A 26,879-nucleotide genomic window follows, 5' to 3' on the forward strand; every position below is an offset into this window, starting at 1 on the left:
CTACTTTCAGCGGGAGCCGGCCACGAGAGCCCGGCCCAGGAACGCTCTCTGACGGCTTTATGGTAATGTACATTACAGCCAGATATAGTAAGCAGTCCCTCTGTGGTCATTGCCCTGTGAATTCACTGTAATTATAAACAATGTGTTTGCAGAAGTGTGTCTAGTGACCGTAAATCTGCCAGAGCTTGTTAACAGCTTACTGCGAACACTAAAAATCATGTGACAAAACAAGCCCTGTTCAACTGATCCTCAGCTCAGCCAAATTTAAAACTACAGGCCTGAGAACAGCCTGACAATTAACATGAGAACATAGCGTTGTTGTTTTGGTTCATGTCTTTAATCTATCAAGCCCAGTAACCTGCCTTCGGCAATGTTGCCTCAGAAGAAAACTTCTCCCTGTATAATGCATCCAGCCAATGCGATCTGCCATGCAGACAGGGGGAATCCCTTCCTAGCCTCCGCTGAGTCTGCTGTCAGGCTTTCTTAGATGTGTAGAAGAGAGATGAAAAGATTAGATCTGCATTTTCACCTCAGTCTAACATTCTGTCACAAATATGCTGTATGCCAAATATCATATGCCAGGCAGGAAGGAGAGCGCCAAGGAGCCCCGCCGCAGTTATTGCACAGGGCTGCACCACCACGAGCTGAGGCACCCTGCGTGTCCTGGAGCAGGCTGAGCATCCCTGCATGTACCAAACCACACAAATGGTTTGAATTGAAATGCTGAGAAGGTGGGGAGAAGTCACATTAGTAACTTCTGCAGTTTCTCTGACGAGCCAGGGTTGTTTCTTATACTGCTTGCTTCTCCACTGAGTCCTACTGTGCACTTCTTTCTACAGCCCCAGTCAATAAAACACAGGCGAGGATGAAGGACACACAACCGATGCTTGCAAACTTGCATGTCTACAGATAGAGTGTAAAATCACTTTCTGCTCAAAGATACTAGGGGTTTGCAGGCTCATTGTACTTCCATGAGGACCTGCACATTTTTAATATGGCTGGAAATTGGTAACCAGGTCACCCTTTCTGGTGTCCTGCACTAAAATGCTGCACTCAGGTCCAGCAGGTCCAGAGGGCTGTCCCCAGATTCCTCATTCTGTATAAAGTAATCTTGTGTGCCATCATTTCGATAGTGTCACATGGCTAATTTATGGGCACCAGGCTTGAAGTGACAGGAAAAGAGTTACATCAAAAATTAGACAGAGGGAGAAGTTGTGTTTCTTTGATCAAGGCTTGTCCCTTTTGAGCTTGGGCATCTCAGCAGAGGCGAATACCTAGGCTGGCTAGGACACAAGGTGGGGAGTGCTGGTTTGAAACTGGAAAGCTGAGGAAGGAAACAGGCTTGGCACTGCTGGCAATTGCTGTTGGATAGACCGTTTAGTTTGCTGTTACATCCACAATGACAGGGACATGAGTTTGTTGGGAAGTGAGATCTCTACTTGAGGTTTTCCATCTCATGGTAGAGCTGCTGTGCCTCTGCTTGCCTTTAAGTACCTAATACTTATTTGTGATGCATCTATTCTTAATATTTGCATAGCACATACCTTATTGATGAGAATACTGAATGAAAGCTTGGAGATCTATCAGGAGTAATTTCCTCAAATTCTAAGACGTCATTGCAGCGATGGTTACCTCATTGTAAAAGGTATTGCACAAAGAACAAATCGAGCTCTCTGCACCTACTTTGTCTGCCACTGAAATGCTTTCTCTTGCTGTCTTAGGCTGAGAATGGGTTTTGGAACTGCCATGCACTCCTGAGAGTTCACAGGAACGTTCATTGGCAATAGAGGACTGGCTTCAGCAAGGTAATTAATGCACGTAGCTGTGGGTAATAACAGGCTCTTACACCATGCTCTGTTGGGGTGAATTAAAAGCAAGTGCAATTAGTCCAATGGAGGAGAAAATGCAATTGATTAGGGTAGCCAGCAAAACTTCAACAAACCAATTGAACTTCATTATTTAACAGCTGTGTGACACATGTCTTGTAAATAATTTCACACATGCAGAACATTATCATAGAAACTCTAGATTTCATGCTGAATTTTCCAGTCTTTGGCTCTTGGTGCATTCTAACCTCTTCCATTTGTGTAAGAATTATGTGTGACATTTCTCAGCTATTTTAAGAAGAGCTGCAGCATACCAATCACACAAAATAGCAGTCATAGTCCATGAAACAAGTAGCAGCAGCAGCCAGTAATTCATGCATTTGGTTAACATTGCAGCTATAGATTTACTATACCTTCTTTACCTACATATCAAGAGATACAACCTGTTTTCACATCTTAGGGAAATGAGATGAGACTGGATGACTTCCCACAGTAATTCATGGTGTCAGGCCAGGATAATAATGGTTGGCAAGATCCCCTGACAGGGTAAATGAGGGGTTTTATTACCGCTGGGGACACCTCGAGGCTTTCATCCTGTAATCCCTCTGGCTTGTGCATTTAGCACAACTCACAGCAAGGTGCAAAAAAACAACAACAAAAAATGCTTCTGATAAATCATTTTGTTAAGTAGCTTTTTAAATCTGATGTTTTACTGCTGGAGGAATGGTCTGCTACTCCTCTACAGAATTCCTATGGTTAATCTCTTTTGCTGCTGGAAGCTGTGTTGGAGCTGTATGTCAAAGCACTGCAGCCTCTTCTGCTGTATATTTTAGACGTCTTCTTCTTCCTTGGTTCTCTCCTCATTTCTTAACTCTGATTATGCAAAGTGTGGAGCTTTGGTGACTTTTTTTGGCTAGAGAAAAGAGCATCAGCTTGGGAAACAACAGAATTTCATGATGAAAGTGGAATGACTCCAACCATGTGAGTTTCCATCAGCAGTTTGTGTTGACCTAAATTTTTATTTCTTTTTGTTTGGGCTTTACTATTTCGTTATGTTTTCTCTCCCTTTGTCTCTAAGGTGTATATTCCAACTCTTTCAAACCAAGTTTCTGGGCTGTGGATCCAGGCCTGGACCCCACTAACAGCGCCAGTTAAACAAATACAGTTTCCTGAGTACAACAGGAGGTCTGGGCTGAGTGTGATCATTGCAGAGTAACCATGCTGGTTGTTAATAGGTTTTTCCTTCCTTCTGCTCTTTGGCTTTCCCTCAGTTGTGTAGTTTTCTCCTCAGCTGGCCCGGGCTCCGACACCCCCTGGCAGCAGCAGGGTGGCAGGAAGGTAACAAGCTTCCTTCAAATAACATTCTCTGTGCTCATAAGGGATATTAACCAAGGGCTGCCTTCCAACGAGTGCTGTGTTAGACACAGGAAAGCTGCTTTTTACCTCTGACTTCCCCTCCTGCATGGGGATTTGGGGATGGAGCTGTAAACCACATCTCTTATTTCTTATTCATTTGAATCACTTGAAGCAATAGCTGTTTTTTCTCCCTTTTTTGCTGTATGACCATTTCTTTTCCTTTGCTTACCTGACTGGCAGTCTATCACTAAAATGCCTCCCCTTTTCTCCTTTTAGTGATTCAGTGTGCTACCTTTCACAGTCCTAGCCCTGAATACAGCTTTGAAATTTGAAGGGAGCTGTCTTCCAACAAGAATTATATGCTTTCCAGTAGAGGAAGTAGGGAAGAAAAATCACACCTGTACATTAAAAATGGAGCTACATAAAATGGGATTATCAAAAAATGGGCAGTTTGGGAACATAACACTTGTCCATGTAACTTACATAATGTTCTAGTTGCAAATGAGTCCTTTGTTTCTGGGAAGGGCAGATGAGAAAAATTTAATGTGAAATGTCTAAGTTTAGAGTAGGATTTGTCTACTTGGAACTAATTTTTAAATCTGTCAAACATAGATTTTGACCCTCAGAAAAAAAAACCAACTAGATATAGCACTTAGAAGAGAGCATTTTGAGAATGTTTCTTTTAAAAGCAAAGTCCACCTGGCCCCCTGACATAGCTTGGTGTTCACAAAACTGCTGTGTAGATTTTGGTGAATGTGAGATTTCTTTAACCCTTCTCTTTCTGGTATCAGTAGTTCACAGTGATGTGGTTATCCCTAATGTACCAAGAGCCACTGGTGCTGAAGCTAAAGGCAAGGTGGTAATGCAGATATGGCTAAATATTGTATTTGCAGGGCTCCTTGACAAAGGAAGGGATGATGAATCTGACTCCATGTTCTCAGAAGGCTAATTTATTATTTTATGAAACTATATTGTATTAAAGAATACTAAACTAAATGATACTAAAGAATGCAGAAAGGGTGCTTATACAATGCTAAAAAGATAATAATGAAAACTCACAACTCTCTCCAGAGTCTCGACACAGCTTGGCACTAATTGGCCATTGAGTCAAAACAACTCACACCAGAATCCAATGAAACAATCACCTGTGGGTAAACAATCTCCTAACACATTCCACATGTGAGCACAACACAGGAGAAGCAAATGAGATAATAACTGTTTTCCTTTTTCTCTGAGGCTTCTTAACTTCCCAGGAGAAAAATTCTGGGTGAAGAGATTTTTCAGAGAATGTGAATGCGACAGCTAAATACACGTGTGGGCGAGGGAGGTAAACCTGGAACGTGAGTTATGATGGTTCCACACGACCCAGAGGAAAAGTTGCTTTAATGAAAAGAGCTTACCTGTGTAGCCAAGGGGACAGATGCAGTCGTAGTGCCCGATCTGGTTGAGGCAGGTGGCCCCGTTGAGGCAGGGGTCGGAGGCACACTCGTTCACTTCCAGGTCGCAGTGCTTGCCCTGGTAGCCTGGCACGCAGTAGCAGGAGTAGTGGCCCACGCCGTCCCGGCACAGGGCCCCGTTGCGGCACGGCTCGGAGCTGCACTCGTCCACGTCCCTCTCGCACAGCCTGCCCGTGTAGCCAGCGCTGCACAGGCACGTGGGCCCCTCCAGGCTGCGCTGGCACGTGCCCCCGTGCTCACACGGGTTGGTGTCACACTCACTGCCAGCTCGCTCACAGGCAGGGCCGTCAGACCCAGCGAGGCACTTGCAGGGGAAGCTGAGGTTCCCAGCAGAGCCCAGGCAGGTAGCATTCTGGAGACAAGGGTTGGAGGAGCAAGGGTTGGAGGTTTTGTTGCAGAGTTCCTCCACACTGTCCACTGATGGGTCTGCACAAAGGCAAGGGTCATCTTTATGACCATCAACACATGTAGAGTTCTTTTGGCAAGAGTTTGACAGGCACCTGGAATCATTCCTCATGCAAAGCGATTCTAGGAAAGAAATACAAAAAATCCTGAGGAATTCCACAGCACTGGGAGTAACCAACAGTGAAAGAAGTGTAGTTCTTAACACAACTGTGCTTCAAAACCTACTGCTCCAATTGCTGGCTATTGAGAAGAAAATGGGACTGGCAACTGTATGATGCATTAGTGGACTAATGAAAGTAAAATGAAAACAGTTATGAAAACTTGAGTAAGTTGTAATTTCCTGTTCTTGCCTCTTTCAACAGCCGTGGTCTGGAGTGTCAGGATTGTTTAACATTTTATTAATAGTATAGTTGAGACAATATTGGTTGCTGTCAATGGATATCCAACAATATGGAACACATTTAGGTATATTTAAGGTTTTTGTTTCTGTTTTTGTTACTAGAGAAAGGAGATGGACGACCTTTTTATGGTTCAATATCACTCTGTGGTGGTACCATTCTTTTGTAGTGGATGATTTTTTAATTGGGTTTCACAAGCTAGATTACTCAGATGCAGTTATAGCTCAAATAAACAGTTCAAACTGTCAGGCACCTTGATTTTGATTTGCTGAGTGTAAATAGTAATTTCATAGGTGTACAGCATCTCCACCACAAAGAATCTACCAAACACCTGAGATGCAAAACAGCCCTGTGAGAGCCATCTAGCCTCCCAGGCTGGAAGGACACGGTGATCATGGTGTAAAGATGTTCCTTACTTCCTTACCCTCTGGCAACTGAGCTTCTGTCAGTAATTAAAGGCCACTTGGAGTTGCCTTGCGGCTGTGAGGAATAACAATAGCAAGAGCTACTTCTCACTTCCCAGTGACGGAGGGTGAGCTGTTACCAGCACTGTTCAGAATCCACCTCTGGGATACACTGAAGCGGCTGTATCTGGGCCAAGACTGTGAAATTAAGCTGAATGTTTCTTTAGGAGAGAAGGCAATTTGTAAGAGAAAGACTGATGAGCTGGAGCACAAAACTTGCATTAAATTATCTAAATGTAAGTAATGTAAACATCTTTTTTATTATTATTTGTTTTATGCTTTTAATCTGGAGTATTGTTTGGATATATGAAGGGTATGTGTCTTCTACAGCAGCAGAACAGTGTGTGTTTGTGCAAGCAGGGTGTTGTGGATGAGCTGAACTTCTCAGAGGAATTCAGACCCATCTACCAGCAGTCTCTAATTTCTTCCCAGTTCTTGAACTGAGATTTGGAAGAGCAGACACAGTAGAGATGGAGATGGGGCGCTGAAAGAGAAGAGGTGAGCAGAGATGGACACTCCAGTAACTGGGATCAGACCAATGCTGATAAAGGCCTGGGACAGATCCCTGGAAAAGGGAGAGGCTAGGGTTGGTCCCCTGAGGATACCAACCAACCATCCAGGGGGGTGTCAGAGAATACAAACTGACTGGTCATGGTGTGTTTCCGTGGTGTGCATTTTAATATATAATACAATTTAATCTGTTTTTCTCTTTGGAGGGGAGGGTAGAGGAAGAAAGTAGCAGAAAGCTTAACTACTTAGGAAAGACTGCTTGTGTAGGTTTGACACTAAAATAATAAATGGAAGACATAAAAATTATCTGTGCATGACTGTTGTGCTTTCTGACTTGAGGTGTACGCAGGAGCAGCAGTGCCTCTGAGAATTAAAAGCACCAGTCTGAATGAACTTGATGTTCATGAATAGGTACATTTTCTGAGCCAGAGAACTAATTAATACTTGTTTGAGCAAGAGGAATAGAGATTTATGTAGTAACATTGATAGCAACAGTGACACCATGATTTAAAACCAACAGTGGTCTTAAGGATTACATAGAAAGCAAGCTAAACATTGATAAGCAGGAGGAGAACTGGAGTGTTCCCTCGTGTTCTCTGAAGGAAAACAGGACAAAAAGAGTACTTTTGGATTAGCCTGCCTTTAAAATGACCCTCCCCGAACTTATTAATAATCAGTTTTGGGAGCAAGTATTTCATCCTGATGCAGTGATGGTTGCACTTGCTCCAGCTCAGAGCTCTCACTGAATGCAAAAATTCAAGATATTGGTTATATGTACTGATCTGCACCACTGTCAGCAGTAACTCAGATGCTTCTCTTCCTCAGCATGTTCTCATGTATGTTCTGCTGTCCTGGTTTACATAATTTTGTGCTTTGTCCATGAATTTAGTTTTTTTCTTTAGCCTGGATAATACAGAGTTTACTGTAATCTATTAATTACAGTTAAAATGAGCAAAACTGTGCTCCTTAGGAACTTCTGTGTCCTGCATTTTCCTTGCACAACTTTAGAGAGCTTTCCTTTCAGTCTGTGTACCTATTTAAAATTCATTAAAGTGCATGTTTGGGGAAACATTGCAGATTTGAAGAAATTAATTATGATCAATTTATAATGTTGTCTAACTGTTGTACTGTGTAAGCTACAAGAGGTGAGGTCAATAATTCGAGTGCTTTCTTACACAGGACCACAGTGACATGAGAAGCAATTTAGTTAATTATTACTGCTTTTCCAGAGATAATTTGCATGCAACAGGCTGAGTTTGTTATAATGACTGTGTGAGGACACGATGTGTTTGCCAGTCTGCAGTTTAGATAGCAAGAGTGAGCACTGGTTAAAAAGCTTCATAACTCTCTGAGGCAGTAGGAGTGGAGGGAAAATGAGGGAAGAGGAAAGACAGCCCTAAAAGCACTGTCTGTATGTAGTGAAGGCAACCAATTTGTCTGCAGGGTGACATCACTATGGGAAAAACACAGAAAACCTTTCTGGGATTTTTTTAAGCAGTGTTTTAATTTAAACTTTTGTAGGTTTTATAAAATTAATTTCTTATGCAGAAATTATGCCAACCCACAATTCAATAAATCCAATATTCTCTAGAGGATACTCTTGTCTGATTTGTATGACAGGTTTATAGTGAAACAGCAACATTTTTGGTGTTCTGTCTTTAATCCAGTGTGCTGTGGTTTTTATTATTTGTGTAGTTTTTGAGGAACACCTGAGTTCTGAAGGTCTTAGCAGTGATGTAACCATGCTGAGTTTCAGCTTGGTTGTAGTTTAAAGGTTGGGACCAACAGTTTAAGGGTACTCTATGGCAGTTTGTCTCAGCAGCAAAACTGCATCTCAGAAAGGTGATCATCAGAGGTATACAGTTAGCACACCATGGTTATCAAATAATATGCAGTTCACCTGGACATATCCATGACATTTTCATTTTAAAAAGTCGTGTTCCTGAATGACGTGAGTGCTTCAGCTAATCCTTGGATTCTGGACTGCTAGTTCAAACACCATTTCCCACCTATTTCAGGTAAGTTATTTGCACTACCTCCCTTGCTGCCCTGTGGAAACTGAGTTTCCCTGCTGCCCTGGAGTGATATGGAAGGAGGGATTTGGGAACCTTCTGAGCTCAGAGCTGAATGGAAGGAGGATGAAGGTGGAAGCTCCTGCATGCCCTGTGATGCAGTGTGATGATTGATGCAAAGACTGTCTCAGTTTGAGCAGATGCCTAAGGAATATTCTCTTCTGCACTCACAGAAAGAGCTGCAAAGGGACAGAAGTGTTTCAGTGGAGCTTGGTTTTTTGGCCAGGTTGCAGAAGGATAACGAGGAAAAGCCTCATGCTCTACCTCAGATGTGCAGAGGAGCTGCTTTTCATTCCTAAGCAATTAAGGTCACTTCAGCAGTGACTTGTTCTGACAGAGTCTTAAAACTCGTATGTAACTTAGGAAAAATGGAAACAAAATGCTGATTGCTTTGGATTTACATTGACTGACACCTGAGGTAATTATCAGTCTCTTTATAAACAGTGGTACTTTAATCTAATTACAAGAGGATTTAGTGCCAATCGTTTTGCCCCATGGTTAAATCCTTGAGATGCAGATGAGATGGTTGGCAGTGAAATTCTTTGCAGTAAAGCTTGCCATCTACTGGCACAGCATCCATACTACCAGAAACATGGCCATACCTGCAGCTATAACAGGAACTGGCACTCATAACTTAATATAAGAAATGCCAAGAAAAAGACAGTTTTAGCTTTGGTTTTTTGCTCTCGGATAAGATTATTTAAATTCATTGAAGTGATCTTGTTAGTGTATGAATAATGGAGCTAATAAGCGCTAAAAATGCATGATTTTGGCTGGTAAAGGCTTCTGAATGATCAGAAACTACTGTAGTGATACAAAATAATTTTTATGGTGTTAGAAATGCATGTCAATGAGGATAGAAGGCCAAAATTGAATTAGGGAAAAGCTGTCATAAACAGGGGAGGGATTTTGAAATGGCCAAAGCATTTTGGCACAGATAATCTGATTATTGTTCCTCAGTAAACCAGATAATTTTGAAAAGCTTATCTGCAATATCTTTCCTGAAAATTTTGAGGGTTTTTTTCCTAGATCCTGTTTGAATCAGAGATTTAGTGGGTTCATGTCCATTTTTCAAAATATTCTTCTAAGTTCTGACAATTAGCAATCTCAGCCACTCAAAGCCCCCAGATAAATCCTTTGCAATCTGCTTTGGGCTCTTTGTGTCAGAAATGTCTTTCAGCACAGACTTGTTCTTTCAGGACAGAACTCTTTGTACGAGTTGGTAAAATATCATAATCAGTGGCAGCATTTAAAATCAGATTTCAATCACTGCTAATCACACTGTTATGAACCAGAGTTCACATGGCTGTGGCCTTGCCTGCACTTTGCTAATCATCTCATCGTGCCTGAAGGCTGCTTGTAATTTGCAGTGCTGTTCTTCAGATGTGCCTTCTGCCCCTGAAGGAGGACTCTGAGCTTCACAGAAGCTCTCAACACTAACAACTTCAGAATCTTTTACATATGCTGCAAGATTTTCTGACCTTCTTAACAGAGCCAGTCTATTTTCTAAGGGGAAAAAAATCTATGATAAGATAGAGAAGTCCATGATACCCATATATTCACCATCACTGATGATTTTACTGTGCTTTGAGGACTTTTCTCCTTTCCTTTTTTTTAAACAGAGTTATTACTTTACACATTTGAATTAAAACTAGGAAGCTACACCAACCAGTGCAGATAAGGCAGTTCACAACAAAACCTGACTATTTACTAAGCTATACATTTTGGAGGAAAAAATGGATAGCAAAAAACCCCTGGTCTATGAGTTGAGAGATTAAATTTTTAAAACACTCTTTAGGAAAGAAGGATTGAATTGCAATAGTGAGATGTTTGGATCTATTAAAAAACCCCAACTTCAACATCAGAAAATATGTTACCTGTGAGTTTGGTTTTGGTTTTGTTTTCTTTGGTTGGGGGGGTGAGGATTGTTTGTTTTGGTTTTGTTTTTTAAAATTTGTTGGAATGGCATATACAATTGATGTCTTGGTAGTGGTCAGTCACTAGAAAGAAAATTAGACCACAAATGAAGCAACCACTGCTTCTCTTAGTGCTGTTACTTCAGTTTGGGTTCTGTTGAATAAAAACCAGCATACAGCATTTGTTCACAGCTAAAGGCTTACACTGTGATCAAATCAGCTCACCAAAAAAGTCACAGGATAACATGATGGTAGCAAGGATTTTGATAGCCCAGTGGCTGGAGTCAGAAAGATGAACCTTCAATGCTCATGCTCATTACTTTTTTGAAACCTGCCCTTGGGATTTTAAAACAAGAGTGTGAATCTGTGTCACTGAAATATCAAACTCTGTTACTATACTGAGATCTTGAAATAATTATCATTTAACTGGAAATATTAAAATATCGCCCAAGGCACTTACTGCTGCATTGGGGAGCCGTGGCTTTGGTGTAACTAATCCTCTCTCCATTCATCTGCAGTGCACCATGGCACAAAAAATACAGTTCATCACTCTGACAATAACTTCCCTGCAAAGACAGCCTTAGAAAGTTGTGGGTGTGCAGATAGATGTTCAATCTTGATGTATCATGAAGAACTGGGGAAGAGATAAGCACAGCTGCATAATCAGCCGAGACAGAGATTGGGATCAGGTGCCTTTACCATGGACTGAAAGGCAGAGATGTCACTCCTGCATTTGGCAGATGGGGAAGGAAAGGACAGGAAGCCATGTTCTGGATAAAACAGCTGGGTAAGGGGCTATCTTAGCACTCAAAATAGCTTTTGCATGTAAACAAATAATTTCAGTTTTTGCACAGTCTCAAACTTTCTAAGTATTGCACTAATTCCATGTTACCCTTTCCCATCTCCCAGTACATTTGTATTACCATCTTAATTATTCACTGTGATGGGCAGCTTGTAGTTCCTGTGGTACCATTTGTGCTTTGCATGTTTCACCTGTGAGGAAATCACCAGCCCCCAGCCCCTACCTGCTCTATCCACAGATGGAATCATTGTTACTCAATCTGCTCCATGGAAAATCCTGCTTTGGGAAGGGATGATCAAACTTCTGCCAAACAAACAAGCACTTGTTATGTCTGCAAATACTGTGGTCATAAAGAGTTAATCCTGAATCTTTAACTTCAATTGTGCATCCAAAACGTCCTAGCATGTTGTTATAGAAACCACTTTCAGGCTTTAAATCTTGAGTCACGTTTATTACCATAGTAACCAGCACCACACACAGGCAGGAAAGAAAAAAGGTGGTTACACAAATATTCCATTGCTATCAAAAAAGCCAAATTTGGTTTTAGGTACATTTGTATCAGTAAAATCAAAGAAAGTAACTTATTTTCTGAAGAAAAACTATGGTATATTAGTGTAAGAGTAACAGTGGAATGGCATTAAAATTTTAAAGTGTTGTTTAGGCAACACTTTAAAGCTATTTGTAATTGAAACTAGAGAACTGGTTATTAAGCCAATGTCTTAATTTCACTCTTCCCTAAACTTTTCTGTTCACACTGACTTGCTGAGAATAAAGGCAGTTACTGCTGACTGTCATTGTCCTTCACTGCCTTTTACCATTTGTGCCACCCCAGACTCCCTTACCCCATGAGCACTGCAGCAGCCCTTGCAGCTGCCCCACTGCCTCCACTGAGCACCACAGCAATGGCACCAGCTGTCCCAAATAAACAAATAAAAATGAGGTAAATGCCTTCTTTACTTCTAAATGTAAATGATTTTTTGGCTCTCACTTTATTTGTCATCATACCAAGTGTTTGTGCTGGGAACAGGAGGGGAATCAGGCCCAGGAGCTCAACAGGGCTCCTATGCATTGAATTTGGAGGATTTTTGGTTCAATTGGACATCAAGGCACAGTGCTACTAGCAATGCAAGTAGGCTGGTTTCTAATGAGAATGAAAGATTTTATGCTCTGCTTCTTTACCTTTATGTTTAGCACACAGCACTGCAGTTTAAGGTGGTAGTGTACAGTGATCATCCTGCTTTTACTGTGCACAGATATTTTTGTTTGTCTAAGATGTAGAACAGTGGCTGATCAGGCCAGGAGGCAGCTGATATCCATTGCAGCAAATGATGTGGACACAGATGTAGAAACTGAACTGATTTCTGCTGTGCAATGCTTGTACACACTCTCTCTGAACGTAGCTCTCCCCTTTAAGAGTTTCATTATATTCGTCCTCATTTTTATCTTCGAAGTCTGCAGAAGAGAAGCAACATGAGTATAATGAGGTATTCTTTGTTCCTCTAGAAGTGCTGAATTTATTATTTTTAGTTGAGGTCATACAGCAGAATTTGTTCTTAGTAGTACAGAACAGGACTTGTCCACACAGGGATGTAGGAGATAAATAGGCGAGCAGCAATGGTAGTGGGTAGTGGGCCAGGTTCAAACTTGCCTTTCTATCAGCTCTTCAGAGGTAAAGAACATAGAAAATTAATTTTGCTCAAAATCTGAAGCGATTTTATTTAGGTAATAAGCTTGATTGCTTATAGGAAAGATTGGTGATTTGGTGGATTAAATGTCTTTGTCCCAAGGATTCAATCAACACCTTTCCTGCCTGAACTTCTCTTAAGGCTTCATTAAAGCTGGAGACATCCTCAGCATGTAACTCAGGATACAGAACCACAGGTGTAAAGTTCTCTCATGTGGGATGAAAGGTTTTGCCAGAAATAAAGAGAGAAAACCTTAGTGGTTTAGTTAGGCATGTGAATTATGTCTTACACTTTAAAATGTTATCCTGGATTGCCTTTGGTGAGGTTTCTTGGCATGCCTAGATGAACTTGTTTGGATGGGTGCATTTGTGGTGCCTTTGTGAGAGGTGTTGCTGCTGCCTTGGTCCCTAAAGCCACAAGCATCTACATCAATGTTGTGAAATTAATGGAAGTGCAATCTGCTGTTTGTAAACCTGGTATCAGAACACACTGAGGGGTGCAAGTGCTGCTGGAGAAGAGGAAAGATGAAAGAATGCTTGCAGTTGGGAAGATGCCAGCTGTATTTGCAGCTGTGCTAGGAAGGAAGGCTGAAGTGCACACCTGGGAAGTGGATGCCTGGCAAAATAACAAGGGAAGCGGTGCCAGAGCTAGAAGGGGTTGCAGAAAGACCAAAGCATGGTCTCCTTCTCTGCATCGGGAGGGATCTTCAGGAACACAGCATAAAACTGTCAGTTTGTGAGTTTGGGTGAAATCCAGTTGCTCCTGCTTCTGTATGAATTCCAAATAGTGGAAAATACAGAGCAAAGGAGCAGTTTGTCTCTTGAAAAGGACAAATCCCACCTTGAGAAACACAAGGTCTCACAGCTTCTCTGGAGTCTGGAAAGAGTTTAAGGCATTTTTTTAAGACAGAGGCTTCCAGCTGCTACTGAGCCTCTGGCTCCTCCTGAATTCAGCCTCAGGAAGGAGCTGGGGGCTTGGCTGAGCTGGGGATGCTGCCCCTCAAGCAGACCAGCTACTGCTGACTTGCAGGGCTGAGCTTTGGTTTAGGTGGGAACATGCAAGAAACCAAGCTCACTCCGTGCTCAGCCACTAACACAGCAGAGAAAAGGCACTCAGAAATGCTGCCAAATGCTGCTAAGAGTCCCTCCAGTACTGGGGCTGAAAACTGAGTACAAAATTGATTTCATGTCCAAATTCTGGGTCTGTGTGTTGTTTGCATTTGAAAGGCATTATAAGACATCCTCTTCAGTCTCTTTTAGTTGTGGTTCTGCCATTCCTTACTTCTTTCCTTTTGTTAATATGAAAAGAGCATGAAGCAGTGATTCTGATAGTACAGTGGCACATAAAAGTGCTGTAATTTTAAAATGTAGCCTCAAATGTCTGTAATTCTGACCCAGGTATGATTCCTTTCTGTTAGTCATTACTGGATAAGCTTAAAGCTCTGACTGTTAGAAATGTATCATAGCAGCCTGTAACACGGGGCAACTCTTTTCAAGTCTCTGGGTGTAGAGCCAAGTTCTGATGTGTGCAGATGTTGAGATTGCCTGCAGTAGGTTCTCAGTAACACAAATGAGGACTAGATGTTCCTGATGACATCGAACTGCAGCATATAAAAATCACGATGCTGCTCTTCCTGTCTCCTCAGACTTAAAAAAAGTGATCAGCCCTGGGACAGATCAGCATTATGTGACTGGAAATGCAGTGCACTGTGTTTTAAATGCAACAGGACTCAGAAGAAAGTTGGAACTAATGCAAGTTTTTTTGCATTCGGTGTGGCTACAATGGGCAGTAAGTATAGAGAAAGCAAGGCCATGCTTTTCCAGCATGAACTTTGTAGAAGAGTTCACATTCCAGCCCTTTCTGTTATGTGCTAAATTATTTTCAATAGAAATCACCTACAATTAGCTCTGCATGAACTAATTACCAACTGGGATTTCAAGACTGCTTGGGGAAAGCCACAGCTCCTGTGTTTTGGAACAGGCTGGAGTGTCAGGGGGAACTGGCACAGCCTGAATTTCCTCAGCTCTCCTGCTGAGCCCCTCTGCTGAGGGCAGCTTCCCCTCAGAGCCAAGGCCATAACACATCATTGTGATGTGGCTGTGAACTGCACAAGTTGCCCTCACTAACTTCACACAGACAGAAATCAGTCCCAGGCCCAGCAGAAGGATATTATCATGTGAACTTCTGCAGAGGGCTGGCCTTTGGAACACTGGTTCAGTGACCCATGAAAGGGAACACAGTCATGGCTCTGGCACAAAATTTGTGGCAGCTTTCCTGGCCTGCAGACTGTATTGTAGCATCCTAAAAACTCTACTGTCTTGCAACAGGACAAGAATTAATTTGTTTCATGTTTTACCACTTTTTATTTCCAGAGCAGACTCAGAAGCTCTGAGGAGGAGTGACTGACCCAAAAGAAAAGTAGGTATTGAAAACCCACTGTATAAATAGGGATAGCTTTCTCTTAAACATTTTTAAGATGCTTCACTGTAGAAGTAAAACAAAACCAGAATATTCACCAGCATCAGGGTGTTCTCAGGAGCCTTCCTTGGGGAATATGCTAAGAAATAAGCCTTCTATATTAGAAGAATATCACTAAAAGTCAAACTGCTAAAGCTTAATGTGATGGCATGCTTTGGAATAAAACCACCTGCCACTAGGGCATTAAATATCTGCTACAAGTGAAGAGGTGTCCAGCAAGCATTTATCAAAATTAGATCAGTACCATTTTTGGCAGTAAAATGATGAAAAATGTTAAACCATGAATAAATGAATGAATGTTTATTCACCACTAGCAATCAGTAGAGTAACTTCTTGAAGGCTTTTTAAATTTCTATTTCCCCATTAATAGTCTCCTTTGTTTTCTCTGTCTGTTTAGTGTGTGGAGGAGGTAGATCTAACTCCTTGTCTCTCGTTCCTTTCTTAGTTCTCCCTTCCCTGCCTGAGGTTTTTTTTTTCCATGCATTCTCCTTTTGTTCCTTTGGGGCCTGATCCAGAGCAGACTTGTGTTTCCAGGGCAGGGATGGGAGATTACAGTAAGTTGGTGTGGCTGGTGAGTGAGCCTGCAGTAATTGTAGCCCCAGGACACGATGCCAGCGGTGGCTCCACGGGGCAGCACTGATGCCTCTGTGCTCTGCTGAAGTGCTCACACTCCTCAGGATGATCCAGAGGACAGTGATGCTTCTCTGGCCTGCTATTCCCCTGGATATGAAATTCAGACATCCTGCTGCAGTGACAGGGGTTTTTTGTTTCACACAAATCTGCTCTAAAGACACGGGGAGAGCTCTGGCTGTTGGTGGCATGGTGGTTGGGGAGGGGAAAATAAGATCAGCGAGCAAGAGCAGGGAAATAAAGCCTCCACAGCTTGACATCCAGGTGCTTACTCTATCTCAATAAACTTTGGTGCCATGCAATAATGATAAAACAAAAGGAATACCCAATTTTGGGAGAAGGGGCCTTCCTCACAATGCCAGTCCAGACCTGCCAGCACATTATAGGGCAGCATCCTGCCTTGCTTCATATTAAATTATGCTAAATAAATAAAGGAGATCTGTGTGACAGTAAGGATGTGGCCAGGAAAAAAAAAAAAGAACTATTTCATGGCAATAATGAATAAGTGATTAATATCTAGTGACTATCTTGCTGGGAGCATTTTTTTTTCAGAGAGATCTATGATGGAGCTTGTTTTATGATCCCAAAGGGCATCACACATCATAGTGTGCTGAGAGGCTGCAGAACATATTGGGAAGTGGTTCTCAGTACTTAATACCTAGGGATCCTCAAAAGCCATTTCCTCTTAGGATCACACTTCCTTTGATCATTGAGGTTATTAATTATAGATACCTTGAACAGAACAAGGCACTCTTACTGTACTCCTCAAACAGTGTCTCATTTAAAAGGAACAAAATATTGTACTTAATTAGGGGTTCAGCTCTGGTGTCTTTTCAAGGCACTTTGGTATTGATTTGACCATGTTAGCCTACTGTAGCAAATATTATGCCATTAATAATAAAGGGAGCATGTAGACATAAAAGTGTAGGAAGGAAGCACCAAAATGTTTGTCATTCAGCTTGCCAGAGCAGTTGAAGTATAACCATCCAATATAGCATTTAGAATAAATGCTGTATTCTGTGGTTCAGAAGTGTCTGCATTTATGTGGAGACTTTTGTGCCATTTTCTTAATTGTATCAAGACCATGCTTCATCAAGTGAGTCTTTGAAGCTTAACTTTCTCTCTGGATAAATGGAAGCATATTGTTTCTGCCTTGACTCTTCAGGCTAATTTTGCCTCTCTTCTGTTTTTATCTTATCTGTGCTTTTGTCATCATGATTAAACATATGAAATTAGCCATAAAATTAACCAGGTGAGCATCAATCTGCATATGTGCTTGTTCACTTTACTCTTAGCATGTGTTGATTCATCCTTGTAATCAAAAAATTGTATTAATTGGCCGAGAGAGGTTTATTTCTGTACGTTCTAGTCTCCTAAGAAGCTTTCACTAACATTTTCCTCACACTGCAATCTTAGAGATGTGTGGCAGAGATATATCCAGGATTTCCTGACTCGCACTCAGGAAGCAGCAGGTTTCTCTCCCCAGGCATGTGGGTCCCATTCCTGCTGGGGTGGGTGTGCAGAGGCAGGGCCAGGTCTGTCAGCAGGTTACAAATCAGCACCTGCAGGGCCCTGCTGCTCCTGCCTCAGGGACCTGGAGGGGGACTGGGCACAGGTCTCATGGAGCCCTGCACCCTGTGCCACCTCATTTGGCTCTTGGATGCCAGGATGGCCCTGCAGTTTGGGAGGTGTTGAAGAAGAGCCTCTCTGTGAGGAGAGGGGCAGTGCCTGGCCACCAGCCCTGCTGTCCCCAGGGCTCTGAGGCAAGGGGAACAAGCTTCAGATGGCTTCCCTCCCTAATTTCTTCAGGGAGAAGACAGCAATCTGAGAGGGGAGAAGATGCTCCTCCTGGAGAAGCTTGTGTGACCTGCAGGGAGCACTACAGATGCCCTACAGAGCAGTGCTGATGAGCTTCTGCTTTGCAATGGATGAGCTTTAACTGCATTTTTCAGGTAAGATGTGGATTGTATGCATGCCAAGATAGTATAAAGTAAATTTTTAGGTAATTTTTTTATTACCTAGGTGTTCTTGTAGCTACTAAGAATTTGAACTAGTGTCAAAACTATATATGCTTTTCTAAATCAAATGTACAAACCACAAAATAGAACCCATCAACCCTCCCCACATGGTTCCTGATGATCAGAATTCCTACTCAAATCAACAGTAATTTTGTCAAATTGTTGAATCACAAAGCTTAAATTGTTAAGTACAGCACTTTAGTATGTCTATAATATACCCAGTTAAGGTGTTGCTCAGAAGTTTAATTCAAGCAGAGAAATAGATACTAAACTTACCCTGGGTTTTGTGCTGGGCTTTTTACCTGTTACCACAACATTTGGCATTTGTTTGCAATGCTTTCTTTCTAGGCTTCTCTCTTCCAGTTTGTGAGCCAACAAAACAAAATTTGATTTTATTATTAAAAGGGAACTAAAGCTCCAGCTAACCTGATTTCTTTTTTCTGTGGCCACCTTTCTTTTCTGGTTGTCCCCAAAAGGGATCCCAGTTTGAACAGCGTACTTGGGAGAAACTGTAGCTGGAGGGTCCCAAGGCAACATTTCACAGTAATGCAGCAATTTCAGGTACAGAATCCATAACTGCCAATTGCCTTTGAGATGACTTTTGCCAGCCTTGGCTGAAGACTTTCTTAAATCAGCTTTTTATTGAAAACTCACTCGGAATGTGGTTTAGAAAAAGCAAAATCTTGTTTTCACTAGCCTGTAAACCTTCACAGTTCCTCAACAATTTTCATAACACTTCTTCTTTTTCTTCTCCGCATTGTCATGGCTGTTTGCTGCAGTGATTGAGTTTTCTTAGCTGTCAGAACAATGTCAAGACAATGTGAAGACAATGTCAAGGCAAATATAGAAGGGTGACAGTGTGAGGGAGGGAAAGAAAAAAGAACTGTCAGTACTCAGAGTGCTCTCTAGAGAAAATATTTCCACGATAAAACCATTGTCACCATGCACTGAGCAAGAGAGAATAAAGTGGAGGAAATTAAGTTACTGCTCTAGGAACATGTCTGGATCACAACTTGGAGGTAAAGGAGAACTTAGGAAAGCAGTTTGTGAGGATGTCTTTTGTCCATTACTCTTGTCCCATGTCACCTCCTCGATGATGCTCCCTAACACTTCTTTTTTCTTTCTAAGCTGTGTACCTCAGGGAGGAAAGATGTTGCTTTGCCCATCTAGGGGAAGGTGAAGGGTTTTCCCACTTGATGTGATTACCAGCCACTTTATTATGTGTCATGAGGCAAGACCTCTGCTTGTGGATAGTCAGCACTGAAAGGTGCTGAGTGTCCTGTTCCCAAATCAGTTCAGGGTTAAGGCACAATTTACCTCCACAGTGTATTTTTTTCTGAAATATCCTTGGAAAGGTGACACATTGTCACAAGGATGAGCAAAGTAGAGAAGTGCAGCTCATTTGGGGCTAAATTCTGGTACCAAAGCCCTGTACTACAGTACATCTCCACTGCAGGCTTGTGCAGAGTGAGGTGCTAACCTTTAGAACAGTTTTCAGGTTTTAAAATTAGGTGCTGGTCTTGCAGAAAAATACGTGAATTTGGTCTTTGTGCATGTGCTGTTCCTTCCTCCGCTGCCTTAGAGATGGGGAGAGTTAAAGGGTTTTCTACTATTTCTGTCCTTTTTCTGGACATCAGGATAATTGAATGTAACAGGGTTTAGTTGGATGTTTGCCAGTATATTGCAGTTCTGGAAAAAACAGACACCCTGTTGTCAATGATTTCTAATAACATTATAAATCCCACTGGAGAGGTTTAAGAAAAATTGAATCATAAACAGTTCCATAAACTCCACCAAATACTTCAGGGATTATAATTTCAGATACAAGAATTAAGTTTTAACTATTCAAAATTGAAAAGGCCAATATATTTTCCATATATTGCATTTACATATTTATTATAATTTATTTTAAGGAGGTAGGTTGAAAAGTTAACAGAATTTTTTACTTGTTGCATATGAAATAACTGAACTATAAAAATGCTTGCTTTTCTACAATTATCCTATTGCTGGTTTATGCTTATTTGTAATTCATGACAGCATTTTTTTTATTAAGTATAAAAGCATCGAGCCGGGGTGACCTGGCAAATTTTATCCCCAGCTGCAGCAGCAATGCTCAAAGGAAGCTGCTTAAACTGATTGTAGCCTAGGTTATGTATCACTGAAGCTGACTTTTCCCCCTTGCCCAGTTAAGGTTTTTTAACCTGAAAATAGTCTGCCATTTTGGATTGAGCATCAGCTGGAGAAGAGTGTGATCCTTGCCTGGGGCTCAGATGCCTCCTCCCATTAGTGTTGACACCTCAGCCATCATGTGGCTCCAGTAATGCTGGATCTCTGCTGTCCTCACACAGGAAGGGCTGTGGGATGGCAGGTGAGTGACCTGCTCCTTTCAAAAGAGGCAGCTAAGAGTGATCAAATGATAGGAGTGATATGTAAATTCTTACAGTCAGCAATGGAAATTGCACATACAAAAAGTGCCTCCATTTGTTATGAGTGAGTAAACAATAATGCCAGTTTTACAAAAGAAGTGCTTGCCATATTACAGATCTCTCAGGCACAAGAAGAATCTGGAAAACTTTGCGTGTCCTCCTGCTAATACGTATCTATATTACTGTGTGTGTATAGCATATGAAGGGAGAAACACAAGATCTAAATTTAGTGATTTGAACAGGGAGATCACTTGGATTGTATTCACAGCTCTCTCACTGCAAGCAAGGTATTTACCTTGTCCCTCTCCGCTCAGCATTCTCACCTATACAACTGTCATGTGCCTCCTTGCAGGCTCTGAGGCCCAATCTGCTGATGTGTTTTAAAACATGCAAAATAACTCACAAGGGAAAAGCTGAAATTATTTTAATGGGAGAAATTTTCTCTGCATATTTTCAGGGAAGAGAAAGAATCAGAAAGAAGTCTGTTCCTTCACATTTGTATGACTCTGCAGGGCATGACCACAACTTTAAGGATAACTTTAAAGTCAGCAGATGTCTTTGAGAGAGTCTAAACTTATGTCTAAACTCAAACTCAAAGTACAAGTGTAAGTGCAGGGAGGACAAGTGAGTTTTACAAGGTGAAATGCTGGACTGACCTTGAACATGAAAGCAGAGCCCTTGGTGTTATCACAGGAAAATGTTAGACTTCACTTGAGAAGCAGAACTAATTAGAGAAGATTAACAGAAATGAGGCATGTAATAGCTGGAATAGGGCATGACTGCAGTTTGAAAGGCTGAATCACTGGACCTCTCACTGAGGTCAAGATTTTAAGAACACTAGACCTTTTTTAAAGGCAAGTGACAAGTTTTACAGATGTCCCTGTGGTAGCTGAACATTCATTATAGAATTCAAGCTCTGCACATAGGAGTTTCCTCTGTGTTAAGACTGTTTTCATCCTTAATATCTGTGTACTTTTCTGAGTATGAGGTCTTATTCAGGGCCACATTCACATTCCTACTACTTTGCAGGGAGTCCAGAAGTGAGGACTAAGTCCTCACTTAGTAGGTGAGTCTGCACTACAGTGGTAACACAGTGGAGACTTCTTCTTTGTTGATTTTATTTTTTTTTAATGAATCTAGTAACAGATTTTTTGTTTGTGGGGTTTTTTTACCCCTAAAAGGAGTCTGAAACATACGTTGCAGTCTCTTCCCTCATACTTTCCACTTGGCAATTTTTCCTGTCACTAACCAGCATCCAACAAACTCTAAAGACCTTTTATTGCTGAGTGGTAAAAAATGTGTCAGAACTGGTGAGACAGCACTTCTGATACCCTCCCTGAAGTGATTGCTTTGCCAGCATTGTAGTAATGGGCTCAGCTAAAACCCAAGTGGTTCACATGGAACAGAAAGTGTTGGAAGGGACTATTGGTGATCATCTACTCCAATGCATTGCATCAACTAGAGCAGAAAGCTCAGCACCCTTTGCCTATGATGTGACTACTTCTCGGAACTTTCTCTAATGATTTAGTGCAAATTTCTTATTTTTGGAAAGCCAGGTTTACTGTAAGCATGTGTAACCACATGCCTGTGGTTAATGAAAGTGTTGGTGCTCATCAGGGATTGCAGAAAAGAAGCAGTCACCCATGAAGACCCAGAATTCTTCAGGCTGATTCAGAGCCCTTGCATAAAAGATGAGCAGGTTTAAAAGACAGGAAAATCCATCTCTCAGCTCTCTGGGTGTTTGCAGTTATGCTAATAAAAGTAAGGAAAGGGTTCCCCTATCTGTAGAAATGTTGACACAGTCTGTCTGAAACTGAAGCACAATTAAATAGCATTGGCAGTTGTTGTGTGAGTGCCCTCTAGAACATATTTTTATGTTAACCCAAAGAAGAAATTGTGCAATTCAAGATGCAAACACATTTGTGATGCTGCTTATCTCTTGTACAAAAATCTCAGTAAGTGTAATAACAGTCTCCATTTGCTTCTAATAGTATTGAAGAATGCAGTTCCCTCAAAGTTTAGTTTAAAAGCTGGAATATAACAAGCAGAGTAATTGATTGCCAGTCAATCAAACATCTCAAAAGACATGATTCTCCATCTCCTTGAAAAGAAACCACTCTTGATTACAACCCCTGACTTCTGGTTTCATAAGTAACGCCATGATGGTCCTTGCTGGACATAACACAAAATGAATGGACTTAGGGAGTTAAACCAGAAAAAAACCCTGAAATCAACTCTGCTCAAGGTTCCTTGTGGAATAGCAGATTCCAAGCAACAAATGCCTGTGTGACTGCAGCAACCCATTGCCAGCTCAGAGGTGCTGGCTGGGGATACAGGAGGGCCACTCTAGGGTGTTTTCCTTGGTCCCTGGGCAGAGAGAACACTGACAGAGATCTCTGGGAACACAAAGTGCCTGCATGAATCTGTGGGCAATTCCCCAAACAAAATGAAGAATGGAGTGTTTATGGCTTTAAGGCTGTAGTAGAAGCGCTGTAAAAATAGATCTGATTTTGTTGTGCTGTCTGCAGAGAGTTACATTTCTCCTTTTTTTATTCCTTTCTATAATTTGTCAGATCATTAGGTCAGTCTGTTTGCTGGAAAGATTTTTATATCCAGATCCTTCAAAGGTGTTCAGTGTCAATCCTGCCTTCTGCTGTTTAGCTCCATTAGAGGTTTGCTCCAAACACCTCTCAGTCTTGTCACTTCACTACTGTGGAAAATGGTGGCAATCCCAAGTTGCCGACTTGTTTTTTTAGGAAACACAATATTCTTTGGAAATAGCCTTTGGAATGTGAAAATGGCAATTGATTTTAGTAACTTTAATCTTCTTGCCCTTTTCCACGAGCTCCAAAATGGGAAGATGTTAGACTAAATTGAATCAGACATTTAAGACATACTCATGAGAAAACAGAACGGATAGTTCTTGTTATATCAAACTGAGGGCATTTTTACATGGGTTGAGGCTTGCAAAATGTTCAGTACCATTAGTATTACAAGTTGAATTACAAATGTCAGCTGTATTTAATAAGAGAGAAGGGATGGGTTTAGTTAGAAAAACTGAATTGGTAAGTCCTACAAAATGATGGGCAGACATTTGCTTTTTGCAGCTGCATTGCAGAGGCACCTACTTGCATTTTTCTCCAAATATATATACCGATAGGGATCAAAAAGGCTTGGGTTATCATTCCACAAACACATATTTTCCCACATTTTATGGTGGGAATCAGTGGAGGCTTGCTTTCAGAATTCTTTTAAGATTGAACAGAGAAAAGAAGAGCTTACAAGGGCCTTGCATATTTTCATCCCATTTAATAGCTCTGATGCAATCTCTGATACATCAGTGTCATTCCCTGGCTTCTCCTCACTGGCATTGCATGTTTCTTTTGTTATGCAGCCTCTGATTGCTATTTCACAAGATTGGTGCCTTCTCTCTGCATCTTATTTATGGGGTTATCAAAGGAAATTAAGGGGCTGTTGGAGAAGAGCAGGGGCAGTTAGGATTTATTTACACCATGTCAGATCTCTGTAGTGTTTTGCCTTTCTTACAGGCAGCACAGCTGCACCCCTCCTGCAACAGGAAGGAGCTGATGCCCAAGGGGCAGCAAGGAGATGTGTATTAGTTCAGACACACTCTCAGGGGCTCTCTTTCCAGCTGTTGGGAGGGTGGTGAGTTACACTGCAGGCTGTTCTCTGCAGATGACAGAGCCTGATCTCTTCTTTCAGCTGTGTGGACACTCAGGGATGGTTTGCCATACCAGGAGTGGTACCACAGCTGCTTTGGAAGCACCTACAAATTGCCACAAAGCTTGGCTAAACACCTCTGAAGTACTGCTGTATACAGATGTCTTTTCAAGGCTACAGTGAGGGTTTTGGGTTCCCTGCTGTGAGTAATCTGTCAGTGCAGGTTACCTAAATTGCAGTTGCTTGGATCCTTGCAGACTGATGACTGATGACTTGCTTTGGCTTCCTGTCAAATTATGTTGTTTTCAAAGTCCTCTAGCTCACATTCAAAGAAGCAAAGAAATGTGTCACAGTCAAATTCAGAGCTAGGGCCCTTCTTGTGGAAGAAAGAGCTAATGAAGTGTTCTGTATCATCCTGTTGGAAACCCCAGCAAGGGAGACTGAAACTGTCAAGGGAAGAGTGTGGCCAGTGTCCACTGCCTCTCATGCTGCCTGTAGCCTCCCTGGCAGTCTGGATGTGAATTAGAGCATCTCTGGCCTTTGTTTCAGAGGACAGTCAGCCTTTGGTAGCACCACAGTATACAACAACATCGTTGTACCTCTCAGAAACCTCAGCAAAGGAACTGTCAGGCCATTGTGTCCACGGCTGAGCTCTAAGGGAGGGGTACAAAGTTTGTTTACTCACAGCCTTGATCTCAATCAGTGTGATTGAGTGCACTTTGAAGGAATGTGTCCTGTCTGCAAAGCCCCTGGCTAATGCAGATAAAGATGCTTTGTCTGTCTCATTATTCAAGGAAAAGTTTAAGGCACTAGGCTGCCAGTATGCTCAGCCTTGGGCAGGCAAGCAGGAGCAGTAAAAAGACGCAAGGAGTTTCTCCCCTTGCCTGCCAGCATCCACCCAGGCCACAATTATTCAGGCACAGCATTTCCCAGCACAGAAGGATGCACCAGGCAAGTGCCCTGATCCTCGGCTGCTGGAGAGGGGACACAGTAACGGGTTAGCAGCCCAAGCCCCTTTTCTACCCACAGAAATATTTAGCCCTTGAAACATTCTGATTTCTGTCCCCGCTGATAAGATTCCAGGCAGGCAGAGGCTGCCCTCACCCTGAAATTGCAGCAGCCTTGCTTTGTTGATGCCTGGAGAGGGACGTTTTGCTGGGCCTGGAGGAGCCCTGCAGAGCTGCAGTGGCAGCTGCGTGGTGCCCGCCCAGAGGCCCTGTCAGCTGCAGTCTTTGTCAAAAGATGGAAGCAGCTTCCTGTTGACCCATTTTATGGGTGAGTAAGATATAATCAATATGCAGTAAAGATAAGAATCTCATTGGAAAATGGTTTATCTGGGTTGTTGGGTTTTTTTACTATTTGCTGGTGTGAGAGGGCTTCCACACAATGCAGCACTGGTAATGGCTGAGGAAACAGAGAAGTACAGTGAGAACTGACAAAACGTGTCAGTCCCTAAAACCAGCAAATTAATCTGTGAAATCAATCTGGAAAGTAATATGTATCACTGATTTCCTTGCTCCAGATGAGTCAATTAGTTTTAAAGGCTTCCCTTAGAAAATGGGCCTTTTGTCCATTTTCGGGACACCACAAAGAGCAAAGGGAGTACTCAAGTTTGCCTAGAGATTAAGGCATTGTCTAAAAGATTTTCTTAATGTTGGAATGTGAATTACAAAAACAAACCCAAAAGTAGAAGTATCCCTGGGAGGTCTTTGGCTGCAAACCGCTGTAGGCAGAATCAAAGGCACTTAGGTTGCTGTTTCTCTAATTTACTTATTAGAGAGAGTTAAGTGACATAGACTAAGACATATTTATTTATTGCTTTGTCGCTGGCTGGATATACATATATATATATATATATATATATATATTTAAACCTTGATATTCCATAAATAAGTAATTTTTGCTGTCATCAAAATAAAATGTTAAACTTCTCTTAGATGAAGCAGAACTCCTACTCCAATGTAAATTTGTTGCACTGTATCCAGAATGGCCAGTTGGAACAGTTTCCTAGGAATCTACTGCTATTTGTTTTTGTGCAGTAAGTTCCAGTCTTGCTTTACTTTTTTATATGAAGTGAGACGCTGGCAGGGTCAGCAGGCAATCCATGTTTTCCATTCCTTTTCATTTTTCTGACCATGAAAATTTTGATATTGATAATCCATTCATTAATCATATTTTCTTGCTTCATACTGTCAACATATCAAGTATACTCAAAATGCAAGTAAAAATGTAAGTGATTTCACTCCAAAAGCCCGAAATCAAACTACATTGCCTCTAGCATGGGGGTACTTTCTGTTCTCACTGTAATCAGTGCCTTCAGTAGCCAAAGTGCTTATTTTAAGTCTAGGGTGCCAAAAAACAAGAGGTCTTGATGTCTCAAAGAATGAGAGTAAACTATTTTCTCATTGAAGTTTAAGCAACAATTCTGTTTTTGCTGCAACACAGGGGGCTGAGTTCCGGGCTGCCTTTGTTTTGCACAGCACATAATCCCCAGCTGTGCAGAAGGGAAGGGAGCCATCTGCTCAGCGTGCCCCAGAGCTGTTCCTGAGCTGCCCTGGAGCCTCAGTGCCACCACAGCCCTTGGGCCAAGTCCCCACCTGTGCCTCTCTGGGATTCTGTCCCCTGAGACCTTCACAGATCCCCCAGGGTGGTGCTGAGTGCCCAGGGTCTGTGTAACACCAGCTGTGAGACAGCAGTCTAGACAATCTCTGGCAGATATTTATCTAACCCATTCATTAAAAAGTTCTGATATAGT

The 26,879-nt window shown here is 41.9% G+C and overlaps 1 protein-coding gene across 1 annotated transcript in view; it reads right to left on the bottom strand.

Moving 5' to 3' along the window:
- The window catches only part of CRB1 (crumbs cell polarity complex component 1), a 95,339-nt gene that overhangs the window by 63,213 nt on the left and 5,247 nt on the right, over window positions 1–26,879 (bottom strand). Inside the window, exon 2 of the mRNA XM_031059157.1 lies at window positions 4,583–5,167. Coding sequence (XP_030915017.1) covers window positions 4,583–5,167 — 585 coding nt within the window. The remainder of the gene's footprint in view (window positions 1–4,582; window positions 5,168–26,879) is intronic.

The sequence above is a fragment of the Geospiza fortis genome, unplaced genomic scaffold (assembly GCF_000277835.1).
Source record: "Geospiza fortis unplaced genomic scaffold, GeoFor_1.0 scaffold229, whole genome shotgun sequence".
Lineage (NCBI taxonomy): Eukaryota > Metazoa > Chordata > Aves > Passeriformes > Thraupidae > Geospiza > Geospiza fortis.